The sequence below is a fragment of the Rhipicephalus sanguineus genome, chromosome 8 (genome assembly GCF_013339695.2).
Source record: "Rhipicephalus sanguineus isolate Rsan-2018 chromosome 8, BIME_Rsan_1.4, whole genome shotgun sequence".
NCBI classification, from domain to species: domain Eukaryota; kingdom Metazoa; phylum Arthropoda; class Arachnida; order Ixodida; family Ixodidae; genus Rhipicephalus; species Rhipicephalus sanguineus.
Genome location: NC_051183.1, coordinates 146,812,161 through 146,831,691, shown reverse-complemented (window position 1 = coordinate 146,831,691; position 19,531 = coordinate 146,812,161). Strand labels below are relative to the sequence as shown.

Sequence of the window (19,531 nt, the reverse complement as noted above, 5' to 3'; positions counted from 1 at the left end):
ATGCTTCTAACTCAATTCATCTACATTCATCTAGATGCTTCAGAGCTTCGCTAAAGTTTCGCTTCTGAAGGGGCTATATGGCGGGTTGGTCATGTGTTCCAGCCATTTGGTCCGCCAAAGCTCCAACTGTTCTGAATAGTTTGGCGACTTATTCACTGCTGCAGTATCCCCTAATCGAGCTCGTATAGCGAAGATGGGCGGATACGCGGGTGTTCGTGCAATAAAAAATTATTTATTCAGGCTTTTTCTACTGTTCTCGGTGGACGTGTGCAATGAAAACAATTGCTATATAACATTTTACAATGTCTACCTGATCAATTATAACGCACTGGATTGACGCGGGTAGATATAAGTGATTATATATGAAAGGGACAGTGGCGTCCGGTATCATATTAGTTCACACTGAAAGGCATAAGAATCACTAATGAACGATACCTGTATGAATTCTGTCTTGCTACTTTCAATAAACCCGTTAATCCTTTTTTTCATATGAGGGGATGTAAAGCTGTCTACAAACAATGCCTTCGCGGCGTTCTCCTAAGGTTTACCACACTTTTACTTTTGAAACGAGCGGACAGGGATGGAAGGATATCATGAGCGTTTTATCCTTTCATACTTGCGCCTCCTCGCACATCCTGCGGCTAGTCGGAGAACCAAGTGCACCAAGCACTCCCATGGTGAAGGGGCGATGCGCCTGGCATTGAGAAATGTCAAGACACTTTCAGGGCTTTGAATGGCACTGTATTCTACGGGGCTATACATCAGTGGAAATTCTTATTACTAGGATATGCCGCACAAATCTAGAATGGCGAATTTTTTGGCGAAATTCGTGAAAAAAATGGCGACTTTTGGCGACTTTCTGCTCGTCGTTTGGCGACATTTACTCGAAAGTCAGTGGCAACCCTGCGTGTAACTAATGAAAGCTGATTTGTGGTAGGCTGGAAGAGGCGTTGGCTTACACCCGAAGCTGTCCCGTCCCTGAGCCTTCCTGTGCGACCTTCGGACCGTCCGCGACGCCCCGAGCGCCGTCCAAATCGGGCGCAAAACAAAGGTAAGCAAGTGTGGTTTCACCGCTTGACCAAGTTTGTTGTGAAGAACGTAAATCGAGAAATAACAAAGTGTGACAGTGATGATGAAAACGAGCGTCCGTCTAGTCAGCCACGTTCGTTCTCCCACTGTTTTCGCGAAAATAATCGACGCTTGTCTTGTACGCTACCCAATTTCATAACGGTGCATTTCCTACCCATAATAAGCAGTAATTTCTTTCTAGTGAGCAGGTGCATGCATCCAGAGCTACGAACAGCGTTAGTTCGATAAACGAGCCAATCCTCCGAATTTTTTGGTGATGCAAGAGAGCGAAATGTCTTTATTGCTCATACTAGTGGTGCATATATAACTTCGATAATCTTGCCCTTGTGAACTGTTTTTGTGCTCATCCAGACTTTTTCTCAGATCTGGATGCTTTCTTTCCTGGTGATATACGTACAGGATGACATGGATGTGATCTGTTGAGGGGCTGTTTGTTGCGCGGTTTTTGCAGGGCTTCGTTGCTTCTGCCACACGAAATGTGTCTGTCTTCTTTGTTTTCCAATCATACCTGATTAGAAGCAATGACTTGAGCTTTTACAGCAATTCTGACTACTACCTGTCTAAAGTTGGCAATATCCCATTGCAATGAATTGTATGACAAGCTTGTACACTTTTCACATTAAAAAATCTGACGTGTTTGTCAATACACCACTTTCTGGTGATTCTGCACTAATTCAGTAATTACTGTCGCTTGATTGTGAGTGTTTCAATGTTACCTTTATGTTATGGGTGTACATTGGGGCAATGTTTATGCTGTATTGCTGTGATTTTTTTCTCCCCATAACATCCTGTCTGCCCTGTGTAATTCAATTCGCACGGGAGATCCTGTAGACTATGCACTCCTTGCAATCAACCCACCGATTAGTCGCCTAAGCTTGATATATTTCGCTATTTGGCATGCTCACTCAGTAGATTCGAGACAATGTAGGTGGAGTGGGCCTGACTAGATTTACATGCATAAGCTTCACCACCTCCTCGTGGAAAGGGATGTCGACGTTTCTTCTAAGTACCATTGGCTACAGTGTTCACCTACGTTGAAGCAATTTCCTCAGACTTGAGAAGTGCCTACATTTGAACGGCTGCCTCAATTTGCATTGCAATTTCTATTGTTGGCTGAGCTCTGTTTAAATTCAACTAACTACCAGAGTACATTGATAAAGGATCAGTGCTTACTGAAGGTACACTGTGACTATTCATTCATGATGTAGGCTCCATGTAGTGATTATTCATTCATCTTTGTAGGCTGTCTCAGGTAGGGAGTACAGATGCACTCACAGAATTTGCACACATACAGCTGAATAGCTTTTCTCTTGCCTTTAATTCATCTTGTATGTGAAACATGCTTTCATGATTTATTGCACCAAATATCAGCTACAACTTCCAAAAGAAACTGTTATACTATCCACCTAAGCTGAAATGGTCAGCAGAAATCCTGATTTCTAAAAAAAATAAGTGTGTTGCATGCTTATCTGGTAGACTAGATTTCATAACAAAATGTGCAACCGATAATTGTGATCACACCATAATTACATCTCCATGCTGTAGTGCCATTAATTAACTACCTTCAGTGCTAATGAGTGCTGCTCCTATATTTGCAGAGGACAGACCACTGGCTTTGGCTTTCCCTAAAAGCTTGCTGGACGTATTGCCCGCTGGTGAGGAACAGCCCAGCACCAGTTCAATGGACATCACTGATCAAGAGCTTAACCTCACTGAAGACGGCAATGAAGGTAACCGTAGTGCATGAAAAGTGCACAGCACTTGAGGGGGTAGGGCTGTCATCTCATGTCACTTGCGTCACGCAGGCAAAACCATCTATAGTATAGCAAGGGGGTGCAAAGGGAAGTGAGGGTAATGAGGAGGTACCACTGCATCACAAATGAAGACTTCCTTTCCAACCATGGACGATGAGCAGGCTGCATATTTAGAAAACCAGTACACTATTGCTCGTGAATGCGAGTATCGCCGATTGGCAGGAGAATCACTACTCCACATTGAGTGCATCTGCATACATTTTTTTGTCCCATATACTTTTATGATTCTGTGTTCAGTAATCGTTGCAATAAATCCAGTTCTGTTCCTCAGGTGTGCCTGCTGAAGTCACAGCTGTGACGAAAGAAATAGGGGTCCAAGTTAATACTTCCACCAGGATGCGCAGCCAGCCGTTGAGCATTTCGAAGCTGCAAGAAGAAAAAGAGCTGAACGTGCTCACTGGACTTCCATGCTTTGAATTATTTTACAACATCTGTGACCTTTACACGGAATGTCGCACACTAGCACAGAGTAAAAGCTTTTGTATCTCCAATGAGGATGCAGTTTTCATGACTCTCATTAAGTTACGCCACAACATGACCTTTTCTGTTATTGCTGTGCTGTTTGGAATTCACCGCACAACAGTATCAGATATTTTTAAGTTCACCGTAACTGCCCTAGCAGGAATTTTAGCGAAGGCCGTGTACTGGCCAAGCAAGGAAGCTGTTGTCGACAATTTGACTGTACACTTCAAGAAATACACAAGCGTAAGGGCAGTGCTAGACTGCACCGAGATACCGTTGCAGCGGCCAAGAGACCTGGAGTCCCAATTATTAACCTACAGCTGGTATAAGGGCACATATACCGGAAAGGTATTAATATGCGAGACACCAGGAGGCCATATCAGTTACATAAGTCAAGTGTATGGTGGAAGAGCGTCCGACTCTTTCATCACAAAGGAGAGTAAGATCATGGAAAAGTTTCTCCCCTCCATTGACAGCGTCATGGTGGACAAGGGCTTTTTAATTGATCAGCTTTGCCTGAATTACCATGTCGAAATGGTGAGGCCACCATTCTTGCGTAAGAGCAAGCAGCTCTCAAAACATGACGCTGAAAAAAATCAAAGTATAGCAGCTGCACGGGTACATGTTGAACGCGCTATCCAACGCATGAAGCAGTACAAGATTTTGACTAGTAACTTGGGCATTGAGTTGTTTCCTTACGTTGATGACATAGTGCAAGTTATTGCAGGGATTGTGAATCTTTCGAAACCTATATTCACGAGTGACAAGTTTTTGGCGCAGTAGATGTTGCACTGAAAGCTGCTGCTCTACGAGCTTCATTGTTAGACATGATAGTGCATTAGCTGTTAAAAGCATTTCGTGATGTTATTTTATTATCAGTTGTTTTAGCAGTGTTTCATTTGTCTTGCTTGTTTTCACAATTAATTCTTCATGCTGTGAACTGTTGTGGCTGTTAAGCACAGCTTGTTGTTTTGTTATGATGATTCCCAGTGTGGTAATACAAGTGCACAATAATTGAGGCTCGATCTTACTTTTCTTCACTGTGTAATGTGTGGCAGTACGTATGATTTAAAAAAGTAGACTGCTCGATCCACAACTGTGTGGAAAAAGGACTCTTCAAACATTACAGAAAACAGTAAAAAATTCGTGCTGTCCTTGAAAACAAAAACATCAGCACTTGTGAGTTCAGCAAGTGCCATCTGAACCTGAACTTGACAAAAGTATTTGCTGGTTTTTTTAAACACAAGGGCTCATCTTTCGTCATTTCTTTTGCTTGGAACTTGTCCAAGCTGAGAGGGCACTTTATCTCCAGTACCCTACTAGTGCAGCAGTCACAAGTGACTATCCCATCTGGGCTGGCCCCGATACAAGGGTGTTCTGCCAAGATGAGAAGGCCACTCTCCTTTACTTGCAAATTTTTATGGCATGACTGAACTGCTGCATACGCTTGCTTTGCAGCTTCTTCCAACAGGGCACCCCTTTTCATGGCAGATGTTTGCACATTTTGCTCCCTCATTACAGTTTTAAGCAGTGATCGCATGTCGTGAGGGCCGATTTTTGTTTTCACGGTGTTCATTCTAGTGTATACATTGTAAGCTATAGATGCTGTGATCATTGCCTGTCTATACTTCATCCAGAGTGGCGAGTCTGCTTGCTGTAGTGTGAGTTTGGTTACATTTTTGATTCTGTCACTTTCGAAGGTTGTTTGGATGTAAGTGTACACGTCCTCTGCTGATGAGGCTCCTGCTGCAACTGCTGCTTTGGCTGCCTCAATAATTGTCGGTGGTCGTGTCAAGGATTCCTGAAGATCCACGTCCTCTGCTGACGTCTCCTGCTGCAGCTGCTGTTTTGGGAGCTTCCGTAATTGTCGGTGGTCGTGTCGAAGGTGCCTGAGCATCCACGTCCTCTTCTGACGAGGCCACTGCTGCAATTACTGCTTTGGCACCTTGAGCAGTTGTCGGTGGTTGTGTCGAGCATGCCTGAACAATATATGTTTCTGGGCTTGGTATTTGCTGTTGTTGATCCTGACGGCAGGTCTCCTTTGCTGTGGTGCAGGATGTTTCCAACAAAGAGCAGCTGGCAATGGCTGTGCTGGCACGTGCACTTCCTGCAACACAACATGTGCAGTCGATAGGTTTTAAAGTTAAGCATCAAAGGTTTTTACACAAAATGTCTACGGTTAAAAATTTTCTATGTTGTGCATCATTGGCTTCTACTACCTTGTTTTGCGTTGCTATTTCATAGTAAAACAAAATGAATGTATTCACAACCTAGTTAGTTTTCAGGCTATGTCGAATAGGCGTAATTACCTGTATGCCTGAACACACCAACCAAAGTTGTGACTTGCAGCATGAGCAGGGTTTAAAGAATGACAACACCAGCAAGGCAAATCTCAAACCTGGTGTATACTGTGCCACGAAATTATGCATGACATGTTAACTGTGGTGCCATGGTGAAAACAGGCAAATGCTACATTGCAAAACTGATGGAAATATTGTATTTGCTTACTGCATTCACTGTGACTGAGCGCAGATGGAGTGTAGGGCAATCCATGAAGCAGCCTTTTCAGAATGTCTCCTTCTGGCAACATGAGATGCTCCTTTTTGGCCTGAAACAGAAATGCCATCATTTGCTGTTTATAAATATGAGTAAAGAAAACAAAGTAGGTAGCTTCACGTATGCAGTGTGCTTTCAAAGCATTATGAGGTGGCTGGATAAGTACAGCATGCAAACTATTTGTGGATTGTCACGTTGTGTTTACTTCCTGAAGCTATGAGTTTGGTAAAATTCAATTTGTTAGCTCCTCACGCATAACCATGTGTACTGTAAAAAAAAGTTGATAAGGAGAAATTATGCGCGCTTTTTTGTGGTTCTTGACTAGTAACAGAATCATGCACATCATTTCTGATGGCCAATAACAAATATGAACGCACAAATGTTAGTTTTTGTTTCATTAAGTTCGCAGGAACTGTGTTCAAGGCTTCATTATTTACGCCATAATGATGAACTCCACGACTCGCTATGAGATGTTATGAATTGGCACTGTCATTTGTTTCCTGCACTTATTTCAAGTACCGTTAACATTAAAGTAAACATGGCATAGTCACCCTTTTTGAACTTGGCAAGTCCACAATTCTTTTTGGCTGGTACTTCTCTTTCACACCTGCCTTTTGGGTTTTACCCCATTGTTGAGGTAAGTCGGTTTTAGACAGCGTGCTGAAAGTCTCCCTTGCGTTGATATGCAGAAGCAGTGCAACCATATGCTTGCACTTGTGCTGGCTAAAGAAGAGGGGCAAATTACCATGTGTCAGCATCAAAAATGTGTAAAACCCAACATTTTTTATAAATACTTGATTTCATTAGTGCTTTTTGTAATCACTACACATCTTTGTGAAATAGATATGTGAAATTTAATGTGCATTTCTGTTGGAAAAACTGCAATAAAATGAAATCTTACCACAAACAACATTATTGAAAATAAAGCGTCACTTTTTCTTTCTGTCATGCAAATAAAGGATATTTCCAACCTGTCATTTTGCCATACCCTGCTTTGCATGTACAGGACGCTGCAGTCACTTCTGTTCCTTTTATGCTGATTTCTAGCTCATGGGGGTCCTTGCTAATGATAGCTGAGGTTTGCAGAACGAGTGCAGCCAAAGTGATCTCGTCATCTTTTTGCTCTTTCACACTGCACACCACGACGTGTTTTGCCTCGTACACAGACTCGCCTTCTGTTAGCAGCCGCGAATTCTCGAATTCTTTGTCGATGAACTTATTGATGCTGGAGAACGGCAGGCTCACTGTAAATGAACAAAATAAATGAACAAAAGAGCACCCGCGACTCAAAGATCTGTCGCGGCATTGTCCTTACGAAACGTAAACGTTTTGTCACGTGTAAGCTCGCATCGAAGACGTAAGAGTAAACGGACATAGTAAGGAAAATGAAACGGCGATGAACGTCAATCAAATCGGAGTATAACTGAAAATCGGCACTGTGTACTGCAGATCCCACCAGCACATGAAAGCGTGTGTGGTGGTGTATCCGTTCACGTTTCCCACGTGTTTGTTGACACCACTGCACGCGCGCCGCATTCGCGGTGGTATTACTGTTCGGCGGCACGTTTCCCTCGTTGTCGCACGATCACTCATTCGTTTCACACAAAATCTGAGAAATCTTACGGGGAAAGTATTTCGTAATGAATTAACAGCTTACCTTGCACGACATCAATCGCATCGTCGTCCATGGCGTAAGCTGCTCCGGCTTTTGGTCCCGATTGTAGCAAGCTACTTAGACATGGGTGTGCACCGGGCGCACCGAGTCATTTGCTTATCCGGCTTGTCAGGTACTTCGTCGCGTAACGATATTCAAAACAGGGGTCAAGCACGCGCGGTGCCCGCAGAAAAAACGCGTGATGACAATAGCACAGGAGATGTGGCGCTCCAGCAGACGACACAACCTGGCATCCTATGAGTGACGTCACGACGTAGGTGGCGCCACGCCATGTCCTCGAGGCCAATATTCTTGCGCGTTGCCTGGCGGGCACGCGCCCTCTCCGTCCTCTTTTTCGTCGTCTGCTCGCTACCCGAGCACGTGGGCCCGGCTGATGAGCTGATTGGCTGGCCGGTATACCCAGGTAATTAAGACAGGAGATGCTATGACCGAGATAACGGAGCCAAGTCATGCTAGGACCGAGCTAATTAAGTCAAATCTTAATAAGCTCATGCTAACGAAGCAGTGCAAATCTAAGACCAAGCTGATCAGGACCACGCTAATTAACACAGCACTAATTAGGAGCGTGCCGATTAACACCGAGCTAATTATGACCTTAGTCACAAGGGTAATGGCAATTAGGTTATGTTAATTAGGACTATACATACAAGACTCACGCTAATTAGGACATTGTCAATTAAACCTGAATAATTAATATCGTATTAATTAATGTATTGCCAATAAGGCTGGGCTGCTCGATACAATGGTAATTAACACCTAGCTAATTATTACCATGGAAATTGGGACCGAACTGACGCGGTCTTCACTGAGAAGCAGACCGAGCAAACTGAGTAGACAAACCACGTAAAAAGGTGGAAGAAGCTAGGTGATCACAAGCTCCTCCGATGGCTACACGCTTGCACAAGTAGTGCAAGCTGACCAAATTATTTCATATGCAAATAAGCTACTGTTTAGCGTCCACCGCATGAAACGCTTGACAGTCACACCGGCCCTTTGACAGTCACGAGTTGAAGTGGGGCCTTTTAAGAATCAATGAGTTTGTACCCGAGTGCGCGTCAATCAGTTTGAGTGACAGACGGCCGCGGCGAAGATCGGATCCGCCCACGACGTTTGCTCTTGCCGACGAGCAGTGCTCATGCCGCAACGCCAGCGAGAGGCACGATTCATATGTGATCTTAATGAACCGACTACGCAGACACGCACGAGCACTAAAGGTTATATCATCACGTGGCTACGATGCCTCGAAGTCAATTTCACGGCGTTCATGACTTCTCACGACGTACCGCTCACAGCCATGAAGCGAGCGCCCCTGGTGGCGTTTGCCGCAAGAAACGTTACTATTTACTTGTTTGTGAAGACATTGTTTCTACCATTTGGTTACTGCAGAAGAATATTCAGGTGTGTAATGTAAGTGGCAGTAACCTGTCCACTTATTTATGTGTAATATTCGAGAGAAGCGAAACGAGCTGCACAAGAGTGCTGCGTGTGCGCCCTTGTCGCCTTCGAGAGTAGAAATTTCAGTGCTGCAGGTGGAACGAAAGAGCTTCCCGAAAGAGGACAAACGCCCACGAACACACCTATGGGAGGCGCGATGTTCAGTTATCAAAAAGATAGCGCGACAATCACGCTGACGTCGCTGCACTGTTGAAATGTTAACTGAGTGGTGGCGTTGACGCGTTCGCACGCAGTGTTCTTTTGAAAACCGCCGCAAATGTCGCACATGCGTCTGTGACGCCATTCTCGTTCTTGTAGCCGTTTTTATCAACGCTGCTTTCGCGCGCTCCACACTGTCTTCCTGTTATGACCGTCGTAATGCGAGCACGGAGCAAACTCATGTTCCCGAGAAGCTCGGGCCATCCTGCGTAGCACCCCTGCATAGTTCTACTATAGCACTACTTTCACCTTAATATGCGGCATAATGTCGGGCATTAATTACGCATGTATGTAAAAAAACGAACATTTACTATCTTCCTTAAGACATGTAAGACATTCCAACTCTTTTTTTTATGCACTTCTCGGCAGTGAAATACATTTGCAGAAACGTCGGCACTGCCCGTGCATTTACATAACGCCTGAGAGATTGGCATGGATAACATAAACATGTTTTAACCAATAATTGCAGCGGCGTGCTCTTGCAAACCACTGAATGTTCCTTAGTCCACTAGTCGGTAGCCTTGCTCCGGTAACCTCAGCGAAGCGACAGGATCAGTCGTTTCGCTCGTCCTGCCAACGCTTCAGCGACCGGCCATCATGGAACTGTGCCAGATGTTAGGCACACGCACAAAAAAATAACGATGTCGAAGATAAGCTAGCATAGATTGACGATGTGTTCTGGTAGCGCCCCATTACCTACTGGGTTCCAAGAGTGCCCGTGTGCACTGGGGCACGCCCTAACATTTCTGCATGGTTGGCGAAAACCGATGCACCGAAGGCCAACGCAACGGGAGGAGATGCCCGGAAAGATTTATGGCCACGGACTAAGCGGTAACACGGCTCCTGATTATGCGCATCCGGCGACTTCTGTGTCTCGAGCATTTCGTGCGTATACAGCGAGCAATGCTTCATTCGGTAAGGGATTCGCATCCAGCTGTACGTTATTCTGGTGGGGACTAGAAAGGGTATTCACGAATGATATGTTCGTCGAATCTATTCACTTGCCACTACGACGAGACGGAAGGACGGATGATAAATCTACACTGCTTTAGGAGCTCGTGGACCCAGAGGATAGCATTTTGGCAGGAGGGAAACAGGGCACACTAACAACAGGAGACGTGACAACAAAGTTGAAGATATATTGTGACGATGGAAAGCGTTTATTTACAAGATGGGAAAATGCAGAGGTGTAGCTCGGCCAAGAGTCAACGGCGTCGCTCGCGAGCCAGTCCAGCCTCGTTCTTCTCTTCGTCGAATCTTCGCTCGCGCGTTTCACTTCCCGGTTCGCAGACGATGCCCTCTGGGCGAGTCACTCAGATGGTTGATGGTAGCACGGTTTAAGGCGCGCAACGTGTGCCAGCTGTGTTTTGCTAGAGCGACGACCATTGCTTGTGACGCTTGAGATTACGTACGTGACGTCGCTGAGGCGGTCAAGAATGACGAATGGACCTGAATAGTGGGCCAAGAACTTCTGGCACAAACCACGTTTGCGGACTGGTGTCCATAACCACACAAGATCGCCCTTAGTATAGGATACGGAGCGATGGCAGGCGTCGTAACGTTTCTTAGAACGCTGTTGGGATGCCAAAGTTCGAAGGCGTGCGGTGCGACCGGCTTCTTCTGCACGACAGAGCGTCTCGGCTACCGAGGTTTCCACGTCTAGAGTGAAAGGTAGTATAGTGTCGAGACAACATCGTGGGGAACGAGCGTACAACAGGTAAAATGGAGAGTAACCTGTAGTCTCATGCTTCGCGGTATTGTACGCGTATGTGATGTAAGGTAGCACTTCGCCCCAGTTTTTGTGCTTGGAATCGACATAAATAGACAGCATGTTCGTGAGAGTCCGGTTCGTGCGCTCTACGAGGCCATTGGTCTGCGGGTGATATGGTGTGGCATGGCGGAAATGGCAGGCAGACAGACGCAGGATCTCTTCAACGACGTCGGCAACGAACTGTCGTCCGCGGTCGCTAATGACAACGCGTGGAGGACCATGGCGGAGAATTATAAAGCGAAGCATAAACTGCGACACGTGCATGGCCGTTGCAGCAGGTATTGCAGCAGTTTCTGCGTAGCGCGTCAGGTGGTCAACACAGACGACGATCCATCGATTGTTACTGCTCGATCGTGGAAACGGACCGAGAAGATCGACACCAACTGTCTCGAAGGGAGAGTTAGGAGGTGGCACAGGATGGAGAAGTCCTGGCGGTGTAGCCGCGGGACGCTTGTGTCGCTGGCATTCTTCTCTTCTCTTCGCCGAATCTTTGCTCGCGCGTTTCAATATGCATTTTCCGAAAGGATTCATATAACTTAGAGCAGGCATTGTCTAATACAAAGTAAGCATGCCACATAAGGGTATCCAAAGAAAATATATACGATTGTTATTTCGTACTTGCTAAGACAACGCAGAAAAATCTCGACGCTGTTTTCCAGGGCTCAGATGACATGTTCGTATTACCCACGTTTTTTCGGGTCTCGTCGAGAAACCCAGAGCACCCTCAACGGCTTTAGGAAAGCTGGGCTTTAAGAATAAGTATTTCACATTCTTCATTTAGACATCACGTTTGACTAGTAACTATACAAATGATGTACGCTCGCTAAACTAGACGGGCGGAATTCTGCCTCCACGTAGAGGACCATACACTCGAAACTTCTTTTAGCTTACGTGAGAACAGCATGCTATCGAGGAACGAACTAACTAGGATGTAGCACTGCGTAACACAAAAACTGAAGCGAACAAGGTTCTGCCAACATAGCTGTGAATTTTAATTTATTACACCACATGAGCACTCACAGCGAAACGGAAAAAATTTGGCAATAGGCACCAAAGCAACGCGCGACCGCCGTACTTGCACGTTTAGAGAAGGCAAATTCATACGCCGCTATACGATCTCAAGAAAACGTGCCCAGATTCATTCATTCATTCATTCATTCATTCATTCATTCATTCATTCATTCATTCATTCATTCATTCATTCATTCATTCAGCTCTTTATTACAGACAGCAGTGTCTCGGATACAAGGGCAAAAGGCAAGTGTGCTCTGCCTGATGTGCTCTGCCCCAGCCCCCGAATGCACATACTCTGAGCATGTCTCAACAGAAGCGACACAATACTCTGCTAATACATATAGAACGCAGCTTTATACAAAGTGAACAAGGTGCATGGTTTTGCAGTAATAGAGAAAGAGAGTCATAAAATTACAAAATAACAAAATTTGCGACATTGTTTGGAAAGGCACCCATAAAAACTTGAGAGGGTTGGAAGGTTGCTTGCTTTTGTCGATTTAACGTACTTCAGTTAAAGCGCAAAAAAAAAACAAAAAAAACACGGACATTAGAAGAACACAATGCATGCACCATTCTGCAAAGAAATTTCAGCTGAAAGTTTGATCGAGGGCATACAACCGACGCTCAAGTGACTTACGTGCAACGCTCCTTGTTTGGAATGAGCTGGGCAGGACTAAGGACAGTTAAGACAATTAGGACAAATCATAGTTTTGCTGGCTCAACTGTCAGCGTAGTTTTAGTGCCACAACGGTGCTACGCTCTGAAACTGCGGTAAACACTCGTTTGTACTGCATGACAATGCAAGTGAACGTTCAGGGTCACTCTTTTACGTTAGAGCCATTCTCTCTTAGCCTTCCGTACAAGCAGTGACGTGTCTGTACTGCTTATTATTTGCCATTTATTCTTCGCAGCTTTGGAACTACATTCTTCTCACAAAGTAAGGTACACAGTCGCACGGTTGTGCAGTTCATGAAATAAGTCAACAGCCTCACATAACTTGGCCGGCCCACGCGCTCCATTACAGTCTGTCAGTTGCTCTTTATTTAGAATTTAAGTCAATAAAGACAGATTAGCGAGTTTAGTGAATGATTTCCTCAAGTTCATGAGCTATAAGAGACAATAAATAGTCCTCGGGGAGCCGTCTAAATGCGTTCAAAAAGTAAAGAATGTCATGTATCAGTGTTTGAGACACGCGGCCTGGTGTCCACATTGCAGGTAAAGATTGTCAAACTGGCTAGGAACGCTTGACAACAAAACTGCGGTAGACGCACTACCTTATAAGTTAAAGGCGAAAGCCTAAGTTGTCTCATCAAACGCGAAAAGTGACCGCCGATGCCAACACCGAGTGATGAAAAAAATCATAGTCATGCAATGACGTCATTCCGCGACAGCACCGTGACGCCAAAGATCACAAAATTTGTGACGCCATGATGACGGCATCGTCACATGATGACGCCATCACATGGCATCATCGCTTGGCCGATCCCGGAGGCAGTGCAAAACTACGTGTGGTATAGAAAGTTTGGAACGCCTCCAATCAGAGCGCAACTCCATTAGGTACACGAAGATTTCGGGGAGGGGGGGGGTGATGCTTCATGGCAATGGACTGATAAAAAAGTGGATGGCTTTCGCCTAATATGTCGGGCAATGCTTTCGTTTCTCATACAGAGAAATGAAGGTGAAATATTTTGACTTTCCATCGTGGACCAATGTAGTTCGCTGCATGGAATTTGAGAATCAAAGTTGTCGCCTTAGCGCACTGATGTATCCGCTCGTGACCAACCGGCGAAGTGAGCAAAATGTGCTCGATGCAGCGACTCTTTCGGCGTCTAGAAAAAAACAAAAACAAAAACAAACTGAGGTTCATCTCACCGCATCATTCGGTCTCCACTGATAAAAACAGTTTCGCCATGCACACGGAAAGCGCTCAATCTTACTGAATGGTTTGCGTGTACAATTCTGCAACTGGAGAGTGCGTCATAAATGGGCAGTTCTCTCGTAAACGTCTTATATGAGCTCGAAATGTCTGCGGACTTGGTAGACCTCCACAGGATCGCATACTTCGAACACTGCATGCATAATCTAGCAGGTTTTTCGCCGCAAGAAGAAGTAGCGATCGCACCTGATGTAGTACTATATATGCACCTGGGATCACTCCTGTCGGGACCAATTTTGTATCTTTTCCTGTTTGTTCAGTTATGCGGAAAAAAATTGCACATTCGTCTACGAGAACCGCCCTTCTTTCCGCTTTGCGGCTGCTAGGAAAGTTTTGGAATTTTTAAAGTGTCTTATTTGAAGAGGCAGTCACACCTGGAAAGCCCTAACACGAACGAAAGTGAAAAAAAAAAAAAACCACTCGCAGAATAGATGATTGAATATTTCGTGCGGTAGTGAAATATTCACTGAACTTAGTGAAGCAAAGAAGTGCAGTCTAACTGCAGAAAGAACTATAGAAAAGTAAAAATATGCTACCTTACGATTATGCCAGAGAGAAAGTAAACGCAATATTTCCTACTAATCGAAGCATCCTCGCTGCATAACAAGGTAGCGAACAGGCTTTCTCGACCGCGATAACAATTTTTAATAACTAACTTCATGGTATACTTGTTACTTCATGTGATCTTTGATTAAATTCATTTCAGAAACTCAACAAGCCTTAAAGCTATCAAAATAAATAAAGGTGCTGCACTGATTGCAATTAGGACATGCGGTTTAATTTCGCAAAAGAGCACAAGTAGCTCACGATACACGCCTTTGTGGAGGACTGCGAGTTTGTTTTCAGTATCTGCCTGTTGTTAATGCGGACCGGAAGACTCATAGGAACGATTTTTTTCATATTGGCGCCATCTGAATGCGGCCGTTGATTCTGTGGGATTTAAATCGGTGAAACATTATTCGTCAGCAGGGCGCCATAGCGAATGATCCAGCTTGAGGCTCGTCGCAGCTGCCCTCACACTTAGGACTATGACATAGCTCGACCATTTGCAATTTGTCTGAACCCTTGTTCAAACGCAGAACTTGCGCGTGCGCGTAAAGTGGAACTGCTGAATTCTGAACGGCACACGGACAGCCTAAACTATCACGTTGTTTTGCTTACTTGTAGAGACCTGAGCACCAACCGCAGTGAGCATATGTCATGTGTAGCATGATACCGACGAACAGGACACGGACGAGTAGACACCAACAAAGCTACTCGTATCTGTGCTGTTCGCCAGTATCACGTTAACATATCTCTTAGGAAAATCAACCAGCCCATCTGTCTTTATGCTTAGTTAGCATACGCTTTCCTTAGCGGCGATTTCTTTGAATGTAATTATGCATACCCCAAGAGGCATTGGAATATCTTCGAATATGATGAATATTTGTGATTATGAGCGCATTGGATACGAGTGCTTCTCTGAAGCGGCTAAGCAGATTTCTTAAAGCTAAATGCTATTCGTATGAAGGCGTAGTCTTAGTACTATAGAAAATGTTTTCACGGAGTGTTTGTGTTTATAAGAGACACTGTTAACGAGGCAACGAAAACGCATAAGAAAGCAAGGGCTTTATTTGTCTCCGGCATGTGCTTTCATCGCATATACAAAAACCTTCAGCCAGAATGGGACGGATGGACCTTAAGTAGACTTGCCTAAATTCATTCTTGCATTGAAGTGGCCTCCCTGATTTCCAGATTATCATCAGTGAAACTAAACTTCCCCGTCGTTCTTTTCTGTCCTTGTTGGTTTGGTGCGCTATAAAAGTGCAGCATGAATTGCCAACATGTCCAAGCATGCGCGCTTTCAGAGGGAACGTGTCGGGTTGAGCTGATATCCTTAGGTTCCAATTTGCAAAGTTTTAGAAAACTGTACAAGCAGGGCTGTTTGTGTCATACACATACAGAGCAAAATCTCGCGCTGTGCATGTTATAACATGCGGCTGTTTATTTGTGCTCTTGAAATCCAGTTTTAGCTTTGCATATTCCTGTAAAACAGAACACTTGAACTTTACAGTATTATTTCGCTAAGGTAAGCGCACAACACAAAAAATCTGCACTGAATAAGCGAAAGTCGACGCTCTGTATACTCGTGTTAAATTCAAAGTGAAATCGCAGAAAAATACAAAATACCAGTAATTATAAACAAGGTCAAACAATCAATCCCATAGCTCGATTCTCCGCGGAACTTCTGAAATATAATCTATTGCAAACACGTCATACGTTCTTATAGACAGCGCGGCCCGCCTATGGGCGACCTCCCGCTTTCCGTACGTCTTTGTAGCACTACGACTACAAGAAATAGGGTGATCCCTCACGTCCAAAAAGACGCCTGAATGTCCTTCGCCTGCTTAGCTGTCGCTGCGGGGGGCCACGCACACTTCGGCAGTAAGATGTTTCTCCGCGTAAAACCACTCTATCATCCTATCTGCTTCCTCCGTAGAAAGTATTTGATATCTCATAGAGTTCATACACTGCCTCTTTCTACGCTCATTTTTTTTTTCAGTGCTAGGGTAAGACACGTCAAGGTCTCTTCCAAGGTCTTATAAAGTACAATTCATACGCTACTTCGAGGTCACTAAGGGGGGGGGGGGGGGATCACAGAAATGTGCACGGCGCATCATTTTCTTTCCCTCCAGCAGCTCGAGGGGCGTGCGCCCGTGTGCTGCAGGCCCATGGCGTAGAGCAAGAAAAAAACGCTGACATCACCCCGAATGCCCTTCCGACTTCCTGGCGCCAACCGTGTACACATCCCCAAACGAAGCATCATTTCTCTGCCCACCATCTCCGTCGCAGGTCAACCTCCTTATTTTTTTCTCTTCGTACGACTCCGTGTTGTCTATCCCTCTCTCTCTCTGTATTTGATATCACGAAGAGCTCTTGTTGGTGTCAATCTTATCAAGCTGCACTGCGCGCCTGTTCAACGAGCTAAACGTCGGCAAACACCACCAGAGCCAACGACGACGAACGACAGTCCTGAAACGGGTAACGGCCAACACAATTGAAGGGACCGTCGCCGCCTTCTTAGTTCTCCGCTTGCCATTTGGTGCGACGCGGTGTACTGACTCTGCTTGTGCTGTTTTTCCATCGCTGCTTGGCCCAATGCCCCGTCGTGCTCCTACGTAAGCGCACCGTAAACCGCGTTGTCATCGACCGCTTCGACGTAAATCAGTGTTTGGGTGTGAGTTCATACATATATATATATATATATATATATATATATATATATATATATATATATATATATATATATATATATAATATATATATATATATATATATATATATATATATATATATATATATATATATTGTGTGTGTGTATGTGTGTGTGCGTGTGGAGAAAGAGAGCGAGAGATCACGACGGGACCTGCAATTTCCTCAAATCGAGCGCTCCGAGCTCTCTGTGAGTTTGCGTGTTTTGCGCCGGGCGCTCTATTTGGTCCATTTGCGCTAATGCAATAAAGTAAAGTGTTCTTTTCTCCTAGTCCATCCTTTTACACTTCCGGGTCAATGCATCCATGCGGCGCATGGTGGTGAGATGTACGCCTGTTTGCACGTGGAACCTCTCCGCGTCTCTTCGAAGCGGTGCTCTAACTTTGTGTGAGGACACCCGGTAAAGTTTCTCACCCGGTGCAAGCGTCGGGTAAGTGAGCAGCACTTAGAAATGCTCTTCTGACTGGCTGTGTGAGCTCCTCCCTGTCGTTGAGACAAGCGTATGGCGTGCTTTGTTGTTCGACCGAAAAGTAGCGCCCTTTTATCACAAAGAATTCACGGCACGCACCCCTCTCATATATGCCGACGCAGCATTTGTATGAGTGCTTTAGTGTGATAGACTCCTTCTTCCCCTAATTCATTGTGTTGAGCAATCTAAGCAAACTACGCGGGCACAGACCGAGGCTTGCAAAATAATGACACAGCACAAATAGAAAACAATATAACCAGCCCAGCTTTTATACTTATACATGCAGAGCTAACATTCACTCGATTGCACAAGCTCATTGCAATGCGTTTCAGTGCAGCTAGATTAAGCGAACAACAGTTGTTAGAGAGTTTTGATATCCGCATTTTTTTAACAGACTGTAAGGTGTGGGGGTTCGGCGGGTCTCGTTACGGTAGCTGGCTCCCGCCGTCCGTCCCCATATGCTAAAGGTTCCCAGTGAGGAGGCGCGTTCTTTCAAGAAGGAACGTAGATTTATTTACGTGGTTAAGAGATTGAAGTGAAAAGAGAGAGCAGAGATCGAAATAACATCAAAAGTCTTCGGCTTTTATAGCCCCGAGACCGTCACTGCAGAAGCACGGGCAAACCGGTGTCAGCGTCTCCCGCCAATCCGGTGACCTGTCGTCTTGGCGTCCGGCCTCCCGAAAGGAGGCAAAGAGTCACACAATACACTCGCCACGCCCCGAAGACTCGTAGGTGAGAAGGTCGGCGAGGAGTTTCAGTCCAAAGGGGAAAGGGCCAATGACCTCCGCTTCCACTGCCAGTAATACTTGGAAGAAGCGTTGAATGATGGCTGCCACGGGTGAAGGCCCCACCTGGGTTGATGGGAGCGTCTTCAACGGCGCAGTCCCACGCTGACCAAAACGCACGATAAAGCGGGTGTGTCGAATTCCGGAAAACACGCAGACCGCTCCCTCCAGCACGGGTTAATTTTCCCTGCTGCGGTAGGGTAGAAGGCAGATGTGGCTGGGTGAGAAACTCCCCCGCGGTGCTATCTCACGCAGAGAACAACAAGCCAAAAAGGGGTCTCCGAATTCCGACGTCCTTTTTCTGGGAAATCCGTCCACGGCGACCTGCTCGCTCGCTCGGCATAGGCTCCTCCATGAAGAATCAGCGTTCCTGCCTCCGTCTAAGCGCCGATACGGGGGGAAGACAGCATTCTGGCAGACAGCTGCACGCTCAATGGCGTCTGCCTCGATGAATTTTAAGGCCAAACGTAACAAGACGTACGCCATGCACGGCCGATAAAACATGATCGACCAGTGTTTGCTTTTCAGTGTTGTTCACTGACAAAAGCGATGGTTCGCGAGTATAAGCGTGCCTATATAAGGCTGCGTCGAAGGCTTAGTATGAACACGATCTTAAGAATATGTGTTGGAGACGCTACTGGAAACCCCCGTAAGACTGAATCATTGGGCGATCACTCTTTAGAACATCAGCATGAAAACATAATGAACATGCAACTTCACATGCATATGGCATAGCATGCACACCTGTCACCGTTGTGCCGCCACGCAACACACCGTAAAGGCTTGAACACGGATTCAAGCTTCGCCGTGAAACGTGCGCCGACGTCATGCGAATGCTTTCCTCAGCGTGCGCTGCGAGCATGTTGAAGATAGACTACCAAAAGGAAAAGTCTCTGTAGTCACACTTGAGGGGACACCCGCCACGCTGGTCTAGTGGTTATGGCACACGACTGCACACCCCAAGGTCGCGGGATCGTATCGAAGCCGCGGTTGCCGCATTTCGATGGAGCCTAAATGCTGGAGGCCCGCGTACTTAGATATAGGTGCACGTTAAG

The 19,531-nt window shown here is 45.6% G+C and overlaps 2 protein-coding genes across 2 annotated transcripts in view; one reads left to right on the top strand and one right to left on the bottom strand.

Annotated features, from left to right (window-relative positions):
- Positions 1-19,531, bottom strand: part of LOC119402385 (uncharacterized) — a 736,276-nt gene that overhangs the window by 190,593 nt on the left and 526,152 nt on the right. The gene's annotated exons all lie outside the window — the stretch shown is intronic.
- LOC119402386 (uncharacterized) lies at positions 938-5,144 on the top strand. The gene is made up of 3 exons (XM_037669522.2): positions 938-1,051; positions 2,688-2,819; positions 3,175-5,144. The coding sequence occupies exons 2-3, from the start codon at positions 2,771-2,773 to the stop codon at positions 4,146-4,148; spliced, it is 1,023 nt and encodes a 340-aa protein (XP_037525450.1). The 5' UTR covers positions 938-1,051; positions 2,688-2,770; the 3' UTR covers positions 4,149-5,144.

Excerpts from the sequence above, each read along its gene's own strand:
- LOC119402386 (XM_037669522.2), top strand. The coding sequence starts at position 2,771 with ATGGACATCACTGATCAAGAGCTTAACCTCACTGAAGACGGCAATGAA. Across the intron at positions 2,820-3,174 it reads CACTGAAGACGGCAATGAAG|GTGTGCCTGCTGAAGTCACA; the intron begins GTAACCGTAGTG and ends TCTGTTCCTCAG.